Consider the following 20,686-nt stretch of genomic DNA (forward strand, 5'->3'; position numbering starts at 1 on the left):
TTCAGCAACACTCCCTAGGACCTTACCATTAAGTGTATAAGTCCTGCTAAGATTTGCTTTCCCAAAATGCAGCACCTCGCATTTAACGGAATTAAACTCCATCTGCCACTCCTAAGTAAATGACAAAAAGTAGAGGGCCCAGCACCAATCCTTGTGGCACACCACTGGTCACAAGCCTCCAGTCTGAAAAACAACCCTCCACTACCACCCTCTGTCTTCTACCTTTGAGTCAGTTCTGTATCCAAATGGCTAGTTCTCCCTGTATTCCGTGAGATCTAATCTTGCTAGTCAGTTTCCCATGGGGAACCTTGTCGAACACCTTACTGAAGTCCACATAGATCACATCTACTGCTCTGCCCTCATGAATCCTCTTTGTTTCTTCTTCAAGAAACTCAATCAAGTTTGAGAGACATGATTTCCCACGCACAAAGCCATGTTGACTATCCCTAAGTCAGTCCTTGCCTTTCCAAATACATGTACATCCTGTCCCTCAAGATTCCCTCCAACAACTTGCCCACCATCGACATCAGGCTCACTGGTCTATAGTTCCCTGGCTTGTCCTTCTTAAACAGTGGCACCACATTAGTCAACCTCCAGTCTTCCGGCACCTTACCTGTGACTATCGATGATACAAATATCTTAGCAAGACGCCCAGCAATCACTTTTCTAGCAGGATACTTGGTCTATTGAGTCCACATCCAACCCAAATCCCCGCCCCGGACCCTGGTGCTGATGCAGCAGTACTAACCGCTGAGCCACTGTGCCACCCTCAAAGCATTCTAAAGCCTGAAGGATGTGGAAAAAGTAGTTAGACGAAGTAGGTATCAGGAAGCTGTTCCTGTTGGGTCAAACATTTGAGAACATACATTGAAGGTGATTGACAAAAGAACTGATGGTGACAAAGAAAATCCTTGTCCCGTATTTACAATCGAGAATGCACCGGCATGTGGAGGAGGCAAACTTTACTGTGGCTTACTTACAGAAGTGTATTGGGTAAGCACCTGACAGGGGAAAAGAAAACACATAGGGTGATTGGGAAAGGGCCTGGGAATGAAATTGAATCAAGTGTCTTTTTTTAAACAGAGAACAAGCATGAATTTGACAGGCTGATTGGCCTCTTTACATCCAACAGTGATTGTTCAATTGACTCAGCTCCAGAAATGGTGATCTTTTCAACACAGAATTTCACTGTGACAATTCCCATTCAGTGCCATGCAACACTTTGAAGTTCCAATTCATCAATTCCTATTTCCCTTCAATGCTCTGACAATTAATTCCAGAAAATATGCAAAAGATAATATTTTAGTATGCGCAGTTCTAATGTACCACACTAATTTGCAATTATTCTTATTGTAGAGAATTTGAACTGACAAACTCTCCTTTTCCATTCCTTACTTCCTTTCCTACAGCTTTTAAATCAAAAACTACCATGTCAATAAAAATAATTTTGCTGCTTCAAGTATAAACATGTAATTGCCGCTGTATTGTTTTTACCTGGTAGCAGTTAATGAGTCCATAAGTACATGTACCAGCCTGAGTGCATTCAGTGAAATTCCATCCATAACCACAGGCAATGCCCTCACAATCCGTTGAACCGACAAGAATGGTGTCATTGAGACTACCAGAGGCATCACATACAACACAAGGTCCTAAGGTGGAAGGAGCTAGGTTAAAGATACGTTTCATGAACATCTGACCATTCTTATATCCTTGAAGACTCTAGTTTTAAGAATGGTGTATGGTAAGGAGTTTGCCTTTGTGTTTGGGGTGGTGGAGAGAGAGTGTTCCTCAAGAAAATACCAGGTAGATACATTATTTCCACAAGTTGTGGATTCTAGAACTAGGGGGCTACAGTTGAGAATTAGGGCCAGGCCACTCAGGAGAGATGTTAGGAAATTGACTACTTTGTCATGGAGAGGCAGTGGTCTAGTGGTATTATCACTAGAAACCTAAGTAATGTTCTGGGGACCCAGGTTGGAATTCAATAAGAAAATCTGGAATTAAGAATCGAATAGTGATCATGAATCCATTGTTGGATTCTGGGGAAAAAAAAAATCTGATTTACCAAAGTCCTTTAGGGAAGGAAACTGCCATCCTTACCTGGTCTGGCCTACATGTAACTCCAGACACACAGCAATGTGATTGACTTTTAACTGCCCCTGGGCAATTAGGGATGGGCAATAAATGCTGGCCGAGCCAGTGGCCATTCTCATCCCATGAATGATCAAAATAAAGTTTTCAATACACAAAGAGTGGCAAATATTTGGACCCGGTTTTAGCAACAGCAGTAGATGCTGGATCAGTTGTTAACTTTAAATGGATAAACGTTTGTTAAATAAAAGAGTTAAGGGATATGGGTCAAAAGCAGGTATATGGAGTTAGGCCACAAATCAGCCATGATCTCACTGAATGGCAGAACAGGCTCAAGGGGCTGAATAGCCTACGCCCAATACTATGTTCCTCCAGCAACTATTTTTAATGTCTCAAGCGGTACAGCTGAGTGTCCAGGATTCTTTCACACAGAATCCAAATTGTATCGCATGCTCAGAAAATGTCAGCTTTGATGTGCAAAGATTTGAAAGATCTACTAACAATTCAGTCACATACTCGAATAACAGTGTTTGTTTGCTCCTGTCAAGTCAAAGTCCTGCAACATGCCCCCGCCTAATGGCAGTGTGGACGTACCTACACAAGGGAACTGCAGCAGTTCGAGAAGGCAGCTCTCCACCACCTTCTCAAGGGCAATTTGACTTAGGCAATAAATACTCGCGCAGCCAGCAATGCCCACGCCCCATAAGTAAATAAAAAAAGGATAGGAATCTGTGGAATACAAAACATGTGACTGGTTGAAGATCGTTGTGTTGTTGCTGTTAATGATGGCACACTACCCCACTTTACCACTTGTGTGTAATATATTTATGCATTTGTGCTGCTCAACAAATTGACATATCCAACTACTTAAAAACTCTCAGCAAACAACAAGCACAAATATCTTCACTCTAGTATACAGTTGGGATATGACTAGGACTATTTCATTCTTCGAATGAATGTTTTAGATTGTTTTCTTCAAACATTTGTAGATCATTCCGTTACCCATTATTTTAAGGAATGTAGGGATTGAGGTTCACAAGGAGATGATGTTAGCAATTCTAAAAAGTGTGAGAACAGATAAGTCCCTTGGGCCGGATAGGATTTATCCTAGGATTCTCCGAGAAGCCAAGGAGGAGATTGCAGAGCCTTTGGTTTGATCCTTATGTCGTCATTTTCTGCAAGAATTGTGCCAGAAGACTACTGGATAGCAAATGTGCCCCCTTGTTCAAGAAGGGGAGTAGAGACAACCCTGGTAATTAGAGACCAGTGAGCCTTAGTTCAGCAGTGGGCAAAAAGTGTTGGAAAAGGTTATCAGAGATAGGATTTATAATCATCTAGAGAGGAATAATTTGATTAGGGCTAGTCAACATGGTTTTGTGAAGGGTAGGTCATGCTTCACTAAACTTATTGAGTTCTTTAAGATGACCAAACAGGTGGATGACGTTGATATGGTGTATATGGATTTTAGTAAGGCAGTTGATAAGGTTTCCCATAGTAGGCTATTGAACAAAATACAGAGGCATGGGATTGAGGGTGATTTAGCTGTCTGGATCAGAAATTGGCTAGCTGAAGGAAGACAGAGGGTGGTGGTTGATGGGAAATGTTCATCCTGGAGTTCAGTTGTTCGTGGTGTACAGCAAGGATCTGTTTTGGGGCCTCTGCTGTTTGTCATTTTCATAAATAACCTAGATAAGGGTGTAGAAGGATAGGTTAGTAAACTTGCAGATGACATTAAGGTTGGTGGGGTTGTGGAGAGTGCTGAACAATGTTGCAGGTTACAGAGGGACATAGATAAGAGGAGGAAAATGGAGTTTAATGCGGAAAACTGAGAGGTGATTCACTTTGGAAGGAGCAACAGGAATAAAGAGTACTGGGCTAATGTGAAGATTATTGGTAATGCAGATGAGTGGAGACGTCTCAGTGTCCATGTACATTGATCCCTGAAAGTTGCCACCCAGGTTAATAGGGTTGTCAAGAGGCATATGATGTGCTAGTTTTTATTGGTAGAGGGATTGAGTTTTGGAGCCACAAGGTCATGCTGCAGCTGTACAAAACACTAATGCAGCCGCACTTGGAATACTGCGTACTGTTCTGGTCACCACATTATAGGAAGGATGTGCAAGCGTTGGAAAGGGTTCAGAGGAGACTTACTAGGATATTGCCTGGTATGGAGGGAAGGTCTTATGAGAAAAGGCTGAGGGACTTGAGGATGTTTTCATTCGAGAGAAGAAGGTTGAGAGGTGACTTGAGACATTTAAGATAATCAGAGGGTTAGATAAAGTGGACAGTGAGAGCCTTGTTCCTCGGATGGTGATGGCTAACATGAGGGAGATACCTTTAAATTGAAGAGTGATAGATATAGGACAGATGTCAGAGGTAGTTTCTTTACTCAGAGTAGTAGGGGCATAGAACACACTACCTGCAAAAGTAGTAAACTCACCAATTTTAAGGGCATTTAAACAGCCATTGGATAAACATAGGGATGAAAATGTAATAGTGTAGGATAGATGGGCTTCTGATTAGTTCCACAGGTCAGCGCAACATTGAGGACCGAAGGATCTGCACTACTGTGTTATGTTCTTTGAATGCGTTTGCCCATCTATTTCAATAGGCTAACAACTGCCAAATCATTAGATAAAAGAATATGACTTAACCATCTTAAATGTTCCTACGCTTGCATCAGGCAATCATTTCTACATGTGTGCTACCTCAGTTTAGTTGATAGCACCTTTACCACTTAAGTCATGGGTTCAAGCCTTGCTCCAGAGACTGGAGGTTGTGTCTTCAGTGCAATAATACAATACCTGCAACATCACAACTTTTGGGCGACAAAAAAAGCGAAGCAGAGGCCCTGCCTGCACAGTCATGCAAATGTAAAAGCTCCTTTTGCACTGTTTGTAGTAAGAATTCCCAGAGATCTAAATAAATGCAATGGTGTTCTCATATTAATGACTTGTGATTCTGGATAAGCACTTGATAAAAGGCAATGACCAATAATTCAATATTTTTTGTTATGCAAAAACAATGAACAATTTGAATTTAAAGATGTAAACAACACAGCAAACTGGAACCTGGTCATTTGTAATAAGAAACAATGAATCTACAAGTTTTAGATAAACTTTCAAAAGTAAAGAAGAAATCATAGTTATATAATGATGACAAATAATAATCATTCTACAACTTACCAATGGTAGCAGAAATTACAAGGTAGGAAAAGGCTGTCCAAAAAATGGCTGACAGAGTTCCCTTTGGAATGGCTACAGCAGGGTCGTAGAAGTATAGTGCAATGCAAATGAGGCCATTCAGTACATAAGGAGGTTACTAACTGCAGACAGAAAATGGTAATGAGTTAACAGAAGGCAAGTCAGGGGAACCTCGATCATCTGAATGAGATGGACGGGCACTATTTTGTTCGGATAATTGATTATTCGGTTAATTGAGATAGTTTACTCCAGGCCAAATTTCAGAACAAAGACACATGGGAAATGCCCCTTCAATAAAAACAGAATAAGTTTGGATTTGGATTCGAGGTGCCCAGGTCAGATCAGGGAACTTAAATGGCCTGAAAATCCAACCAAAAATTGTTTATCCCTTACTTTCGATAACCTTGTCTCTTTTAGCAGACCCAACTATTACTTTCCAAAGTATTCAGCCCCTCGAGTGCCATTTTCTCCCAATAAACGTAATCCATTTCGTGACAGCATATTTAACACCCCCAATTTTAATCAGTTTAAGCGAGATAACCATTTTACAGTTGTCCAATTATTATTATCTGAAATTCAAAAGATTGATGAATTTTTAATTCCCGTATAGAATGGTACATCAGTTTCATTTTCTACATTTGCATTCATCACCTGATCAAGTGAAAGAAACAAACTTGGAAGCAAATTGACTACAGCTTTCTCAAACTCTCCTCCTCAGTAATTTTTGGAAATTACACACTCAATTATATGACACACGTCAGTCATATTACCATGAGAGGGAAAGATGTCACACAAATATCTAGTCCACAATTAGTCTAAAACCAAAAATTGAAAGCATAAAACCAGTAACAAGAAGGAATACCATTAGAAAGCAGTTATCTTCCTTCATAATACTTAGATACATTTGATCATTAAATTTATTACTGCTCTTTTTAAGTTGTAAAAGCCTGAAATATACCTTTTTACTTTGTTGATATATTTTTCTGGAGCTGGGAAATTTGCAAAGATATTGCTGCAAGTGAGGGGCATTGATAGGATAAATAGCCAAGATCTTACTCCTAGAATTGGAGAGTCCAAAACTAGAGAGCATAGGTTTAAGTTGAGAGGGGAAAAACGTAAAAGGGAACTTAGGGGCAGAAGGTGCTACATATATGGAATGAACTGCCAGAGGAAGAGCCAGAGGCTATTACAATTACAACAGTTAAAAGGCATCTGGATGCGTATATGAATAGGAACAGTTGAGAAGGATATGGGCCAAATGTTGACAAATAGGACTAGATTAATTTAGGATATGTGGTCAGCATGGATAGCTTTGACAAAAGTTTGTTTCTGTGCTATACATCTCCATGACTCTATAAAGAAGTACTTCCTGTTTTACAGCTGCACAGACCTTGCCACAAAGAGATGTTGACAAAAAAAATCTTACAATTTTATGTTTTCATTCACAGCATTTTGAATTACCTTCAGGTCGCCAGAGATGTTTGCACCTGCCAGGATGCCAGTTGCAGAGGGAAAGAAAATGGAAAACATGCCAAAGAAGGACGAGTCACTTCACCAGCAAGGCAAAATGTTCTGGGCAAATATATCAGCTGAAAAGCAAAATCAGCACGAGAGTGAACAGCAGAGGTGGACACCACTGTCTGAATCCAACCAATCACCATGCATCAGTACAACTACAAATCATCATGTTCTGAGTGCTGCAATCAATTGTAAAACAACCTAAGCAAACCCAGTCAAAATCGCTTGAAGTTATCAATGTGGTAGCAATTCACAGCAGGTTGTTCAGTGAATACATCCTAATACAAAACACTTGCACCAAGCAACATTGCGTTTTACATTTGTCAACACTGCTTTATTCTGCAAAGTCAAAAAGTGTGGCGCTGGAAAAGCACAACAGCATCTGAGGTTCAGAGAGTCGACTTTTCGGGCACAAGCCTTCCATCAAAGTGTTGCTTGTTTTCTCTACTGCGGGACAGAATGAACAGAGAGAACATGCTTATTATCATACATGATTCAAAACAAATTCAAAGGGCTCCAAGGTGAGAAATATCAAATGAGGATGTCAGAGATGGTATAAAAAGTTAACCTCCTGCCATCCTACTCTCCTGCCAAAGGCAGTGATTCACAATGAAGTAGTGCTCCATGAAATCTGGCTACTTTGCCGAAATGCCTATTCCTCATTTGTGAGCTCAGACAGTGATCAGTGACAGAGTATTCATCCACGAGGAATCGAACTCAACTCTATCCTCAGTCAACAGCCACTTGCACCTATTTTTCAGCAAAGGTCACTGAAGTCAGGAGCAGGAAACATCTGATTTCCCCATTCCCTAACCCAGGGCATGGGGACAGGCTGAAGCTCCCCACATTGCGCACACAATCTGCAGAATATTAGCAGTCTGTGCCCCAACATACATTTTGCCACAACTGTGCTATAAAACTCCTCAAAACATTGTTGTTCATTCAAATGCAATAATTAAAAAGGGACGCAAGAAAATGTAGCTTGAAAATAAGAAACCTCCACAAGTTAGAAACCTAAATACACACCTCTATAGCTGAAAAGCCTTTGGCCTGTTTTTCTTGCGATCCTGGGATAAACGTCCCCACAATGTAGTTTGCAAAGGAAATCATGATCACAAAGAAGAAGCCAACCTGTGCCTATCAGAAAGGAAAAAGAAGGGGCATTCTTCATCACAGAAAATAACGGGAAAATTGTAGCCTTGCCCCACCAGTACAGCTAATACCAAAGATGGTGGATCAATGAACTGGAGGATGCAAATAATGCTAAATTATTGCTTCATTTCACTCACTTGGTGAAAAACACTGCTAAAGCGCAGAGTTCCACCAAGCAACCCTGAAAATAACATGTACAGTGTAATGAAGTTGAAAGTATGCATTCTCACTTTAAAATAGAAAGCATTTTCTGAATTTTGAAGTAAACTTAAAATGCAGGCTCAGCTTTTCGAATGGAAAGGCTGAGAGACGAGCTGTTCCAAAATAGATACATGTAGGAAATGGCTGTTAAATGTATTCCTAAGTTCTGGTTGCTGTTTTGACAATAATTTGAGTTTAACCAATCGGTTTAAATTATGCCCAGGATACTAAATAGAGTTTGAATTTATTGTTTTGACATCCAGAAACCAATCAAATCATATGCATTTTAATGTGTCATGGGAGGTATAAAACATGTAGGCATTTTGAAAATGGGTGAGAGAGTAACTGCCATTGATCAGCCAAGCAACTGCTGTAGAGCCGGACAGCTAACTGACCAGCTAACATCTCGCTCTCAAAAGAAATTAGAAAACACTCTCTATCAAAGGTCTCTTTTCATGTGAAACATACTCGCAGTATAAAGAAAGAAAGATGACCCAGGGAGATCATCAGCCAGAAGAGAAGACAGAGACCGTGTGGTCTTGAGATTAAGTTAATACAATGTTTAATAAATATGTTATTAAAACAGCTTTTCTTTTTAAATAGAGTTGGGGTCAGATAGTAAGTAGTTAAGAAAAGGGGAGCTTGGATTTGTGAATAGTTGTTGTTTCACGTTCAGTATTAAAGTTAAGTAAATGAATTGTTTATTTTTCCTTTAACTAGTGGAATTTAAGAGTTCTCTGCCACTCATTTTAACAGATTATGAGGAGCGGTGAGCTTTTCTAGGTGTTTGGTTTAATTAAGAGGGGCTCGACCTTCACTTCATATCAACAGTTACAAAAACGTTTTAATTTTATTCTACTAAGTCTTATTAAATAGCAGAAGAAAAACATAACATCTGATAATAGGCATTAAAGAATAACAGTGTAATGTACTACCACAAAAAAAGTCCTACAGCTATTGAGAGAGTCAAGCATTCTGACATCTTGGATCCACTCTGTGGAATTCTCGAAGTCCTCACACTTTGTTCCTCAGCACCAAGAGAAATCTTTCTAAAGCCTGTACTTTTGACCAACACTACCTCCAAATCTACTGAGCTTGTGTCAGCCAGTAAAAGCCACTATATAAATGCAAATGATGTCGCATCAGGAGCAATATGCTGCATCCTACTTGGAGTTTAGCCTTTGTCTTATTCCAACCCATCTCCATCCTACCCAAAATTTCAGCAAAGGCTCTGATCTGAAGTCTAGTTGAGCTTACAAAGGGTAGGATACATACTGCTGGAAGGGAAGACAAATCTTTAATTCTTTGTATGGATCTTTTGATCATATTCCTAATGAGTCACCCATACCAGTAAACTAATGCTGTTAACCCGAATATTCAAAAGAATACTCCACATGTTACAAACAGCAAATTGGCAATAACTTTAGTCTCTAAGCTTTTGGGACTGTCACATGTGCAATACTTGATAGCAACCAGAACTTAAAAGAACATCAGTACAGCGTACGTGTTGCTAGCTCCAATGACCATACTGTGCAGTTGTCGGACATGGGTTTGCTACACAAGTGAGATCACTGAATTCTGCTGCTGAAAGAGTCACTCATTGCTTGGGTTCTTTACTGTGTGCAGAGAGGATAAAAAAGTAATTAAGTTCAAGTAGTCACAACAGGGACCTTAAATCTACCTTACTGCAGTCAGCTCAGAAGCAGCAAGGATAGTGAGAACATTTGCTAATCTCCTGAAATATGAGAGTACAATATGGTGCGTGGGTGACCTAAATATGGATAAAGTACATATACAAGCAAATATAAACAGGGACTCATTGATACAGTATTTACAAAATAAAAGTAAAATCAATACCTAAACTTTTCTGAACTGACTGATTACAAAGACTCAAAACTTTGGTAATGTTACAATTTCCATGGCTTTACCTTTGCTTCCCATTCCATTCCAGCCAGTGAAATCCCAAGTAGCACTGTCACTGTTATGACTCCAATAATCCGTATATCATTTTTGGGGTCCACAATTGTTGCATTGTACTCCTGTTGAAAGGTTAAAGTGCTTAGATTCATAGGAGCTTTGCAGTGTCACAACTGAATAGCACCAAAACTGAAAATAGACATTCTGCCTTTTGGAATGACAGTTTCAATCATTACACAGACACTCAGTGTATGCAACTTGATTATGAAAACTATTCTTGGGATGCTAAGAACAATACCTAATAGCGGATATATCTCAGAACAACACATTGCTGTAAAATATTATTTTTTGCAACAAGTTAAACTCAATAATTGATCTTGAGTAACTCAATTCAACAAATTCAGATTGGTTTCTTCCTTCGACATAATTACACTGACCATCTACAAATCAGAGACACATTCATAAATAATGTTGTACTGACAAAGTTACCTGGTGTCCAAGATTCCAACTTAGGATTCTATTAGCAAATAATGCAGAAATGGGCCATTTAAACATCACACATCAGAATTATAGACAACATGTGTCAGGTCACCCTGAAAACTGTTGTTATGCAAAAGGTGTTGCTGACAAATTCAGAAACCTGGTCATTAAAATAATCATTGGGGTTTGTCTGAAGCAGAGATCATTTTGTAGGATTTCTGAGTGAATGCAAGCACCAGAGAATGGTGAATTTTAAAAATAGTCAGCATTCTGAAATTAATTTAGCAAATTAAAACTGAAATATGTCAACAATAATCAAGTGAAATTAAACAGACCAGGCAGCCGTTTCAAGAGTTTGTTAATTAGATTTAATACAGATCAAAACACAACATTAACTAATTTATTTGATTTCATTTGTTAGTTTTTTTTATCCGTTTAGCTAATAGAATGAAATTCTACATACAACGTATTTTGCTGCTGAGTACACAGTAATTTGCTATTTTTTGCTGCTGATGGGCCATTAATTGAATTTAATTTAATGCAGCATGTCCTATGCCTCCATATGTAGGGAGGATCTGTGCCTCACAAAATCCGAGATGCAAAAATAATCAACTTGGTCAATAACAATCATGACCTTGGTGACTGTAGTCAGTAAGTGAGGAACTGCTTTATTGGTGGTGTTGGAAGGGGTTTACTCTCGTTGCTCTGACCAGAATGCAGATCCTGGCATCAGAGTCATAGAGATGTACGGCACTGAAACAGACCCTTCGGTCCAACTTGTCTATGCTGACCAGATATCCCAACCCAATCTAGTCCCACCTGCCAGCACCCGGCCCATATCCCTCCAGACCCTTCCTATTCATATGCTCATCCAGATGCCTCTTAAATGTTGCAATTGTACCAGCCTCCACCACTTCCTCTGGCAGCTCATTCCATAGATGTACCACCCTCTGCGTGAAAACGTTGCCCCTTAAGTCTCTTTTATATCTTTCCCCTCTCACCCTCAACCTATGTCCTCTCATTCTGGACTCCTCCATCCCGGGGAAAAGACTTTGTCTATTTATCCTATCCATGCCCCTCATGATTTTATAAACTGCTATAAGGTCACCCCTCAGCCTCCGACGCTCCAGGGAAAACAGCCCCAGCCTGTTTAGCCTCCCCCTTTTGCTCAAATCCTCCAACCCTGGCAACATCCTTGTAAATCTTTTCTGAACCCTTTCAAGTATCACAACATCTTTCCGATAGGAAGTAGACCAGAATTGCAAACAATATTCCCACAGTGGCCTAACCAATGTCCTGTACAATCGCAAAATGATCTCCCAACTACTGTACTCAATACTCTGACCAATATAGGAAAGCATACCAAACGCCTTCTTCACTATCCTATCTACCTGTGACTCCACTTTCAAGGAGCTATGAACCTGCATTCCAAGGTCTCTTTGTTCAGCAACACTCCCTAGGATCTTACCATTAAGTGTATAAGCCCTGCTAAGATTTGCTTTCCCAAAATGCAGCTATTCGCATTTATCTGAATTAAACTGTAAGAATAATAGGGTGGTTATGGTGGGGGATTTTAACTTTCCAAACAGACTCTGACTGCCACATTGTTAAGGGTTTTGGATGGAGAGGAATTTGTTAAGTGTGTACAAGAAAATTTTCTAATTCAATGTGTGGATGTAACTAGTAGAGACGGTGCAAACTTGACCTACTCTTGGGAAATAAAGCAGGGTAGGTGACTGAGGAATCAGTGGGGGAGCAATTTGGGGCCAGCAACCATAATTTTATTAGTTTTAAAATAGAGATGGAAAAGGATAAACCAGATCTAAAAGGTGAAGTTCTAAATTGGAGAAAGGCCATTTTTGATGATAAAATTGACAGTTCTTATTAGGCAAGAACTTTCAAATGTGGATTGGGGCAGATATTCGCAGGTAAAGGGACGGCTGGAAAATGGGGAGCCTTCAGAAATGAGATGACGAGAGTCCAGAGCAAGTATAATCCTGTTAGGGTGAAAGGGAAGGCTGATAGGTATAGGGAATGCTGGATGAACTAAACAAATTGAGGGTTTGGTTAAGAAAAAGAAGGAAGCACATGTCAGGTATAGACATGATAGATCAAGTGAATTCTTAGAAGAGTATAAAGGTAGTAGGAGTACACTTATGAGAGAAATCAGGAGGGCATAAAGGGGACACAAGATAGCTTTGGCAAATAAGGTTAAGGAGAATCCAAAGGGTTTTACAAATACATTAAGGACAAAAGAGTAACTAGGGAGAGAAAAGGGTCCCTCAAAGTTCAGCAAGGCGGCCTTTGTGTGGAGCTACGGGAGATGGGGTAAGATACGAAATGAGTATTTCGCATCAGTATTTACTGTGGAAAAGGACATGGAAGATATCGAATGTAAGGAAATAGATGGTGACATCTTGAAAAATGTCCATTTTACAAAGAATGAAGTGCTGGATGTCTTGAAACGCTTAGAAGTGGATAAATCCCCAGGACCTGATCAGGTGTACCATAGAACTCAGTGGGAAGCTAGAGAAGTAATTGCTGGGCTTCTTACTGTGATATTTGTATCATCGATAGTCACAGGTGAGGTGCTGAAAGACTGGGGGGTTAGCTAACGTGGTGCTACTATTTAAGAATCGTAGTAAGGACAAGCCAGGGAACTATAGACTAGTGAGCCTGATGTCAGTGGTGGGCAAGTTGTTGGATGGAATCCCGAGGGGCAGGATATACACATATTTGAAAAGGCAAGGACTAATTAGGGATAGTCAATGTGGCTTTGTGTGTAGGAAATCATGTCTCATAAACTTGATTGAGTTTTTTGAAGAAGTAACAAAGAGGATTGATGAGGGCAGAGCAGTAGATGTGATCTATATGGACTTCAGTAAGGCATTTGACAAGATTCCCCATGGGAGACTGGTGAGCAAGGTTAGATCTCACGAAATAAAGGGAGAACTGGCCATTTGGATACAGAACTGTCTCAAAGGTAGAAGACAGAGGGTGGTGATGGAGGGTTGTTTTTCAGATTGGGACCTGTGACCAGTGGAGTGTCACAAGGATTGGTGCTGGGTCCACTACTTTTCATCATTTATATAAATGACCTGGATGTGAGAATAAGAGGTATAGTTAGTAAGTTTGCAGATGATGCCAAAATTGGAGTTGTAGTGGACAGCAAAGAAGGTTACCTCAGATTGCAATGGGATCTTGATCAGTCAATGGGCTGAGAAGTGGCAGATGGAGTTTAATTTAGATAAATGTGAGGTGCTGCATTTTGGGAAAGCAAATCTTAGCAGCACTTATACACTTACTGGTAAGGTCCTAGGGAGTGTTGCTGAACAAAGAGACCTTGGAGTGCAGGCTCATAGCTTCTTGAAAGTGGAGTCGCAGGTAGATAGGATAATGAAGGCAGCGTTTAGCATGCTTTCCTATATTGGTCAGAGTATTGAGTACAGTAGTTGGGAGGTCATGTTATTGGTTAGGCCACTGTTGGAATATTGCATGGAATTCTGGTCTCCTTCCTATTGGAAAGATGTTATGAAACATGAAAGGGTTAAAGACTTACAAGGATGTTGCCAGGGCTGGAAGATTTGAACTATAGGGAGAGGTTGAATAGGCTGGGGCTGTTTTCCCTGCAGCATCAGAGGCTGAGGGGTGACCTCATAGAGGTTTATAAAATCATAAGGGACATGGATAGGAGAAATAGACAAAGTATCTTCCTTGGGATGGGGAGTCCAGAACTAGACGGCATAGGTTTTGGGTGAGAGGGGAAAGATGCAGAGGGTGGTGCGTGTGTGCAATTAGCTGCCAGAGGAAGTGTTGGAGGCTAGAACAATTGCAACATTTAAAAGGCATCTGAATGGGTATATTGAATAGGATGGCCTTGGAGAGAAATGGACTGGCTGCTGCAGCTGGGACTAGATTGGGTTGGTATTTCTGGTCGGCATGGACAGGTTGGACCGAAGGGTCTCTTTCAATGTTGTACGTCTTTATGACTCCATGACTATAACTTCCATCTGCCACTCCTCAGCCCATTGGCCCATCTGATCAAGATCCCGTTGTACTCGGAGGTAACCCTCTTTGCTGTCCACTCTACCTCCAATTTTGGTGTCATCTGCAAATTTACTAATATCTCTTATGCTCACATCCAAATAATTTATATAAATGATGAAAAGTAGTGATGTATTGACCTCGAGTCTCAGCGCAGTTTTAAACCTGGTGGATTGACAGTCGACATGATCATCTCACTTCAGCAGTTAGAGGGGAAGTGGTGTGAACTGTGCGGACAATGTCACCATCATAGACCTCAACAAAGACTTCAACCTTTTGGTACGGTAAGTAGGCTACCAATGTGGGCTTGTGGACACCTTTACTTCAATTCCATATTAATACGCAGAGTATCACAAGTTACAATAAAGCTTCATTGGAGACTTTCCAGATCAGCTGTGTGGTCAAGGTAGGGCCGTGTCCTGGTACCGACTCTCTTCAGCCAATTTCTCTACATTCCTGTTGCTCTATGAGGAGGCTGTTAACCTGCACACCAGAGCTGACAGCTAGCTATGCAACTGTGCGTCAAGACAAAACAGTGTAACTGCACTGGCATCCATCATTGAAGCTAATCTGGGCCAGCTTGTAGATCGGTTCTCCCAGAACAGAGAGAAGCTTGGGCTGACAATTGGCATCAGAAAGACCAATGTTATGGACCAGGAGGTAGATATTCCACCTTCTAACAACACGGACAAGCTCACACTGGAGCTCACTAACAGCCTTACATACGTTGGATCAACAGCTACATGCCCTGTGAAATTGAAATTGGCACCAGGATTGCCGAAGCAACACTGTCGTGTAAAGTTGAGATGTAGCAAACTAACTAAAGATACAAGACCAGTGTGTACTAGGTTTGTGTCCTGAACAATGTCCTTTACAGCAGGGAGGTGTGGACAACTTCAGTAAGCCATTCCTGGGCATCCTGTGGCAAGACAAAGTGCCGAATATTAAAGCACATCAGGATGCAGCGATGCCCAACAGGTTTGCCTTCTACAATCAGTGGTAACTCCCTTGACTGGCTCGTGAGCAAAAGGACAAGTGTTGCATTCCTAAAGATAGATTCGATAACAAACTCACTGTCACACACAGGTCTATCTAGTGGAGATGGCTGTGGAGCAGGATGCTCCAAATGGAACTCCTCTGCTCCTTTTGTTTATTTCCTGTTTTCTTCTCTTTTTTTTGTGCCTTTATTCAGTCTTAGTGTTCTCTGCTGGGGTAGACTGGGCCAGGGGCAGGAATAGGGAAGGACAGCGGGCAGAGGTCCGGGGGGGGGGGGGGGGGGGGAGGCAGGAGCGGGTGGTCAATGGCTTGCAAGCCCAGGCAGACCACGTATGGAAGCCCCTTGGGCCAATCCACTGCAGACTGTACGGAAAGGCTATAACACTCATCTTTTTAACTTTATTCTCATTCTTCCAACTTGTACAATGGACAGCTATAGGTAATGTAACATTTTCCCCTTTCTTTTTCCCTTTATTTCTATATTTTGTATTTAAGATCTGCACCTATTACTTTGTCCCTGAGGTGGTGCCACATGGAACAACATTGTGAACCTTTCACTGTACTTTTGGACCTGACTGCAGGTGATGTTAAAAGGATCTTCTATTCTAACATTGCTCACCTCCATCTGAAACACCACCATCTCTTCCACAGGACTCCAGAGTTTGGAATCGGCATGTGGGAAGTGCTTGCCGTGGCTCGGTATCTCTAAGGCCATCTATCAGGAACTGGGTAGGAAAGTAGAAGACAGAAAAGGCAGGCAACTCAGGGGAGGAATGCTCCTCAGTCAACCTCAGGCCAATGCACTTCAAGTCATTGCAAGTGAGCCTCTACAGGCAGAACACAGTAATTCGGAAGTGACAGACCAGGGACAGTACATGGTCTCCCAAGCTGACTGGATGTCATCACTCAAAGATTTGTTATGTCTATGTCTAACAGTCCTTTAATTCTGGGTTATCTATGTGAATTAAAGAATGTGTGGAATCTTTATTCTGCACGACCCAAAGTAAATGCATTTGTGATAGACCCTGACCTGCCCCTCACCTGTGACCTGCCGACCTCTCGAGGGTTTTCACTCAGAACCCAGCCCGGCATAAAATGTTGACAAAGCTGAAACTCGTCATTATTCTGCCTCTATTGGTTGCTTAAAAGCAAGCAATGAAATTGTGTTTGGAAGCAGGGCTAATCCAGCTCCCAAAACAGTAACACAATTGAATTAAACAAAAAAGACCTTCAGTTTTATTTCAGTGTCTGTTTCCACGCTGCATGACTATTAAAGCAATTGCTGAAAATGTGTTGCTGGAAAAGCACAGCAGGTCAGGCAGCATCCAAGGAGCAGGAGAATCGACGTTTCGGGCATGAGCCCTTCTTCAGGAAAGCAATTAAAGCAATTGGTCTAATAATATCTCCCCTCTCCTCGGCTTTGGGGGAATACCTGGTCTTCACTAAGGAACGGTCTATGGTGGAAAATGTGGGTTTGTTACCTTACAGGCAAGGTCAGCGAGACCATGAGTGCTGAATTCCATCCTCGTGTTCATTTGGTATCACAGCCGTGCTCACGTATTCCAAAGAATGGACCTGAGCAAGGCAACGATTGGTACATGTAGTTCTTTCAAAACACAAAAGTACTGTGACAAAGGATTGAAATGAATCCAACTTACAACAAGGAGATCTTTCACAGTCTCAGAGAAGCCAACAACGTGCATGGAAACTGCCATCGCGTTTGCAAAAGCAAAGATGAGACCAATGGAGCCTCCAAGTTCTGGGCCAAGGCTCCTCGAGATAAGAAAATATGTACCACCTGAACAACACAGAAAGGAAGGCCAGTTTACTGTAAACACAGAAGAACATAAGGGAACGGCTTCTAAAAATATACTTACGGATTTAGTCTTTGGGAAATGGCAGAAGACCCCCATGTTTTCAGTTTGCACTTATTCAGCAGAATCTTGTACTTAATTTAAACTGAACCAGTAATCTGCTTCATTTCTGTTCTCTGCCTACTATGCCTTCCCTTCTTATGCTACTGTTCAAGAACAGAGGGATCCTGCCAAATGCAACAGGAACAAGAAAAACCTGGTGATGTTCCTGACCTATATTTTTCTCTTTTTTAAAAAAATGAAATCATTCACAGGTTGAGGGTGCAGCTGGCTATGCCAGCATTTATTGCCCATTCCTAATTGGCCACAGGGCAGATAAGAATTAATGACATCACTATGGGTATGGAGTCAAATGTAGCACAGACCATAGAATCCCTACAGCCCAGATAGAGGCCATTCAGCCCATTGAGTCTGCACCAACCCTATCCATGTAAGCCCATATTTACTACACTTATCCTGCACACTATGGGGCAATTTAGTATAGGCAATCCACCTAACCTGAACATCTTTGGACCAAGTGAGGATGGCAGTTTCCTTCCCTAAAGGACATTAGTGACCCAGATAGATTTTTCTGACAATTTGCAATGGATTCAGATTCTTAATTCCAGATTTTTATTGAATTCAAAATCCACCATCTGCTGTGGCAGGGTTCGAACCTGGATCAACAGTCCAGTGATAATACTGCTAGACCATTGCCTGTCCCAGACATTATACGCTACTTGAATATTTCTGTGAAACCCGACTTAACTCTCAACAGCAAAACCTCCCCCTCCCACCTCCCAAAGCTTCCCCACAACTCTGAACACATGGCCTTCTTGACTCACTCCCCACTCTCACACGAGCTCTTTTCATTAAGGAGACCTACCTTCGGCTACTTTCACTCCATGGTCAAACTGCTGACCACCCAGATCTCTTCTGCTGTTGCCATCCCCTACCTTGTTAGCAGATATGCAATAGTTCACTCTCAAGATACTGCCTAATTGCCTTTCGTAACGATCATTACTGTTTCCATCCCTCAGCGAAATCACCCTCAATCCCTTTACACTTGCAAACAGTCAAGCAATCATGACCAATGTCTCTATTTCAACTCTAACTTCCTTGAATCTGTTGCTGCTTTCCAAATCTGAGCCCATTTGCCCTGCAACTCCATCTTTAATCCTTCCAATCAAGTTTCTATCCAACCACGGCACAAAAAGGGCCCAACCCCATCAATAATTTTACTATGGAGATCTTATCCCATCTCATTCTTCTCAAGGGGTCTCTAGCCTTTGACATGCTCAGCTATACCATCCTGGACAAACTGGATTAAAAATGTGTGAAATTATGAGGATTGGTCACACTGCTTGCATCCCCTGAACGTTGACAATTAAAGTGTGACCTAATTTAGGCGTTTCACGGTGTTGAATTTTTTCATTAAAGTAGCTACTAAGAAATTATTTTTTCTGGCTGAAGAGCTTGGAAATACTGGCAATAAACATAAGATTAGAGTCAGGCCACTCTGAAATGATATCGGCAAACGTTTCCTGTTGTGAGGCTCTGGGGCTCAGTTGAAAAATCTCAAAACTACATTCAATGCACCATTGTTTGACAAAGGCGAGCAAGATTGCAGGAACAAATGTTAAGGTCGGCAATGACGTGAGCAAATAGTGGGACAAGTTAAAAAGGGCTGAATGGCCCACTCCTGCTCTGATTTTTTTCCTCTACCACACTCAGCTTGTTTCACTGTCTTTGCTTCGTTCCAATCTTAACTAATGATCAGATCACCTCCTGCTGTAGTTTAGTTTCCAGCCCTTGAGCCATTTCGCCGAATTGTGAAAGTCTTTCCTTCACCCTTCAGCCTCAGCTTCAAGACAGACAGATGTGGAGTCTGTTCCTATCTATACACTGATGACATCCAACTCCATCTTTCTAACTGCTATAGTGTTAGGCTGGGGCTTGTCCAAAGCGGAATCTTGAATGGACTGCAATTTCCTTTCTAGTTAAACAGTGAGAAGACAAAAAATCACTAGCATTAACCTCTCTCTCAAGCTTTGTACTTCAGCCAATCCACCCCACTTCCAAGCCACTGTTTTCAGCAATCTCAGTACTCTATTCAATTCTTAACTTATTCTAACTTTAAATGTTCCCCCACTACCTCATCTCTGTAACATCAACCCTTTTTGCACCAATAACAGATCAACTGGGGAAAAAAAAAACCCTCATTTATGTGGCACCTTTCACAAGCAACAGATGCCTCAAATAATTCACAGCCAATGAAGAGCTTTTGAAGTATTGGAACTGCTATAAAGTGGGAAATGCAATAGCCAAGTTGTGCACAGACTTCCGTAAATGGCAATATGCTAATAGGCAGTTTATCTGATTTTGGGATGTTGATTGAAGGGTAAACATTAGCCAGGAACTGAGGATAACTACTTTGTTTTGCTTCAAAATAGTGTTGTTAAATCTTTTACATCCACCTTGGCAAGTAGATGTGGCCTTTGTTTAATTTATTATCCAAAAAAGCACCTCCATCACTCGTGCCATGTCAAGCTTTTAGTTCTCAAGTCCTAAAGTGGGACATCAATCCCACCTGAGACCCAAAGGCAAGAGTGTCCCAATGGAGACATGGCTGACAATTGATATCATCATTCATTACCTACCTTCTGCTGAATCAAAACTCTACTATCATATCCAATCCTGCAGGAAATATTATTAAACCCACGAATCCTTGCTGGTTTTGATTCACTACAAATTCTGAATAGCAGGCATGGAAATATAAAGCTGGCAGATGAAACAGTATGAAGTATTGTGAAGAAGCAAGAACTAAAGAATACCTGATTTGACTTTGCCATTTGTAGATATTGCTGATATGGACAGACCTGTAATGCTGGTTACAATTATGGACATAATGATGATTAACCATGTTAAAGCTGCAATGGAAGGGAACAAAACCAAAATTATTTGTGTTTTCATCACCACTGTATATCATACTTAAGTGCTTGCGACAAAGAATCTCAATTAAGTCCATTAGGCCCACAGTTGCTTTGACGGATTGCCCAATTATATGACTGAGGAACTACTGTTAATTGTTTGGATACAGAGATCACTCTGCACTCTGCCACTTAGATACAGTAATTTATTTTTATTCTGTACTTCATTAAAAAGACCGTTGTGCAAGTTATTTACTTCTTCTGGAATCACTGCTACAGAAGAATCTGTTTAGCATGTCAA

General features: G+C 41.1%; 1 protein-coding gene across 1 annotated transcript in view; it reads right to left on the bottom strand.

The window, feature by feature from the left end:
* slc12a3 (solute carrier family 12 member 3) overlaps positions 1 to 20,686 on the bottom strand; it is a 66,244-nt gene that overhangs the window by 36,840 nt on the left and 8,718 nt on the right. The window contains 7 exon segments of the mRNA XM_087995590.1: positions 1,495 to 1,649; positions 5,277 to 5,361; positions 6,756 to 6,896; positions 7,851 to 7,949; positions 10,094 to 10,204; positions 17,261 to 17,400; positions 20,290 to 20,385. Coding sequence (XP_087851716.1) covers positions 1,495 to 1,649; positions 5,277 to 5,361; positions 6,756 to 6,896; positions 7,851 to 7,949; positions 10,094 to 10,204; positions 17,261 to 17,400; positions 20,290 to 20,385 — 827 coding nt within the window.

Source organism: Chiloscyllium plagiosum, unplaced genomic scaffold (genome assembly GCF_037043375.1).
Source record: "Chiloscyllium plagiosum isolate Xiang-an unplaced genomic scaffold, Cpla_swu_hap1 HiC_scaffold_17, whole genome shotgun sequence".
Classification (NCBI taxonomy): domain Eukaryota; kingdom Metazoa; phylum Chordata; class Chondrichthyes; order Orectolobiformes; family Hemiscylliidae; genus Chiloscyllium; species Chiloscyllium plagiosum.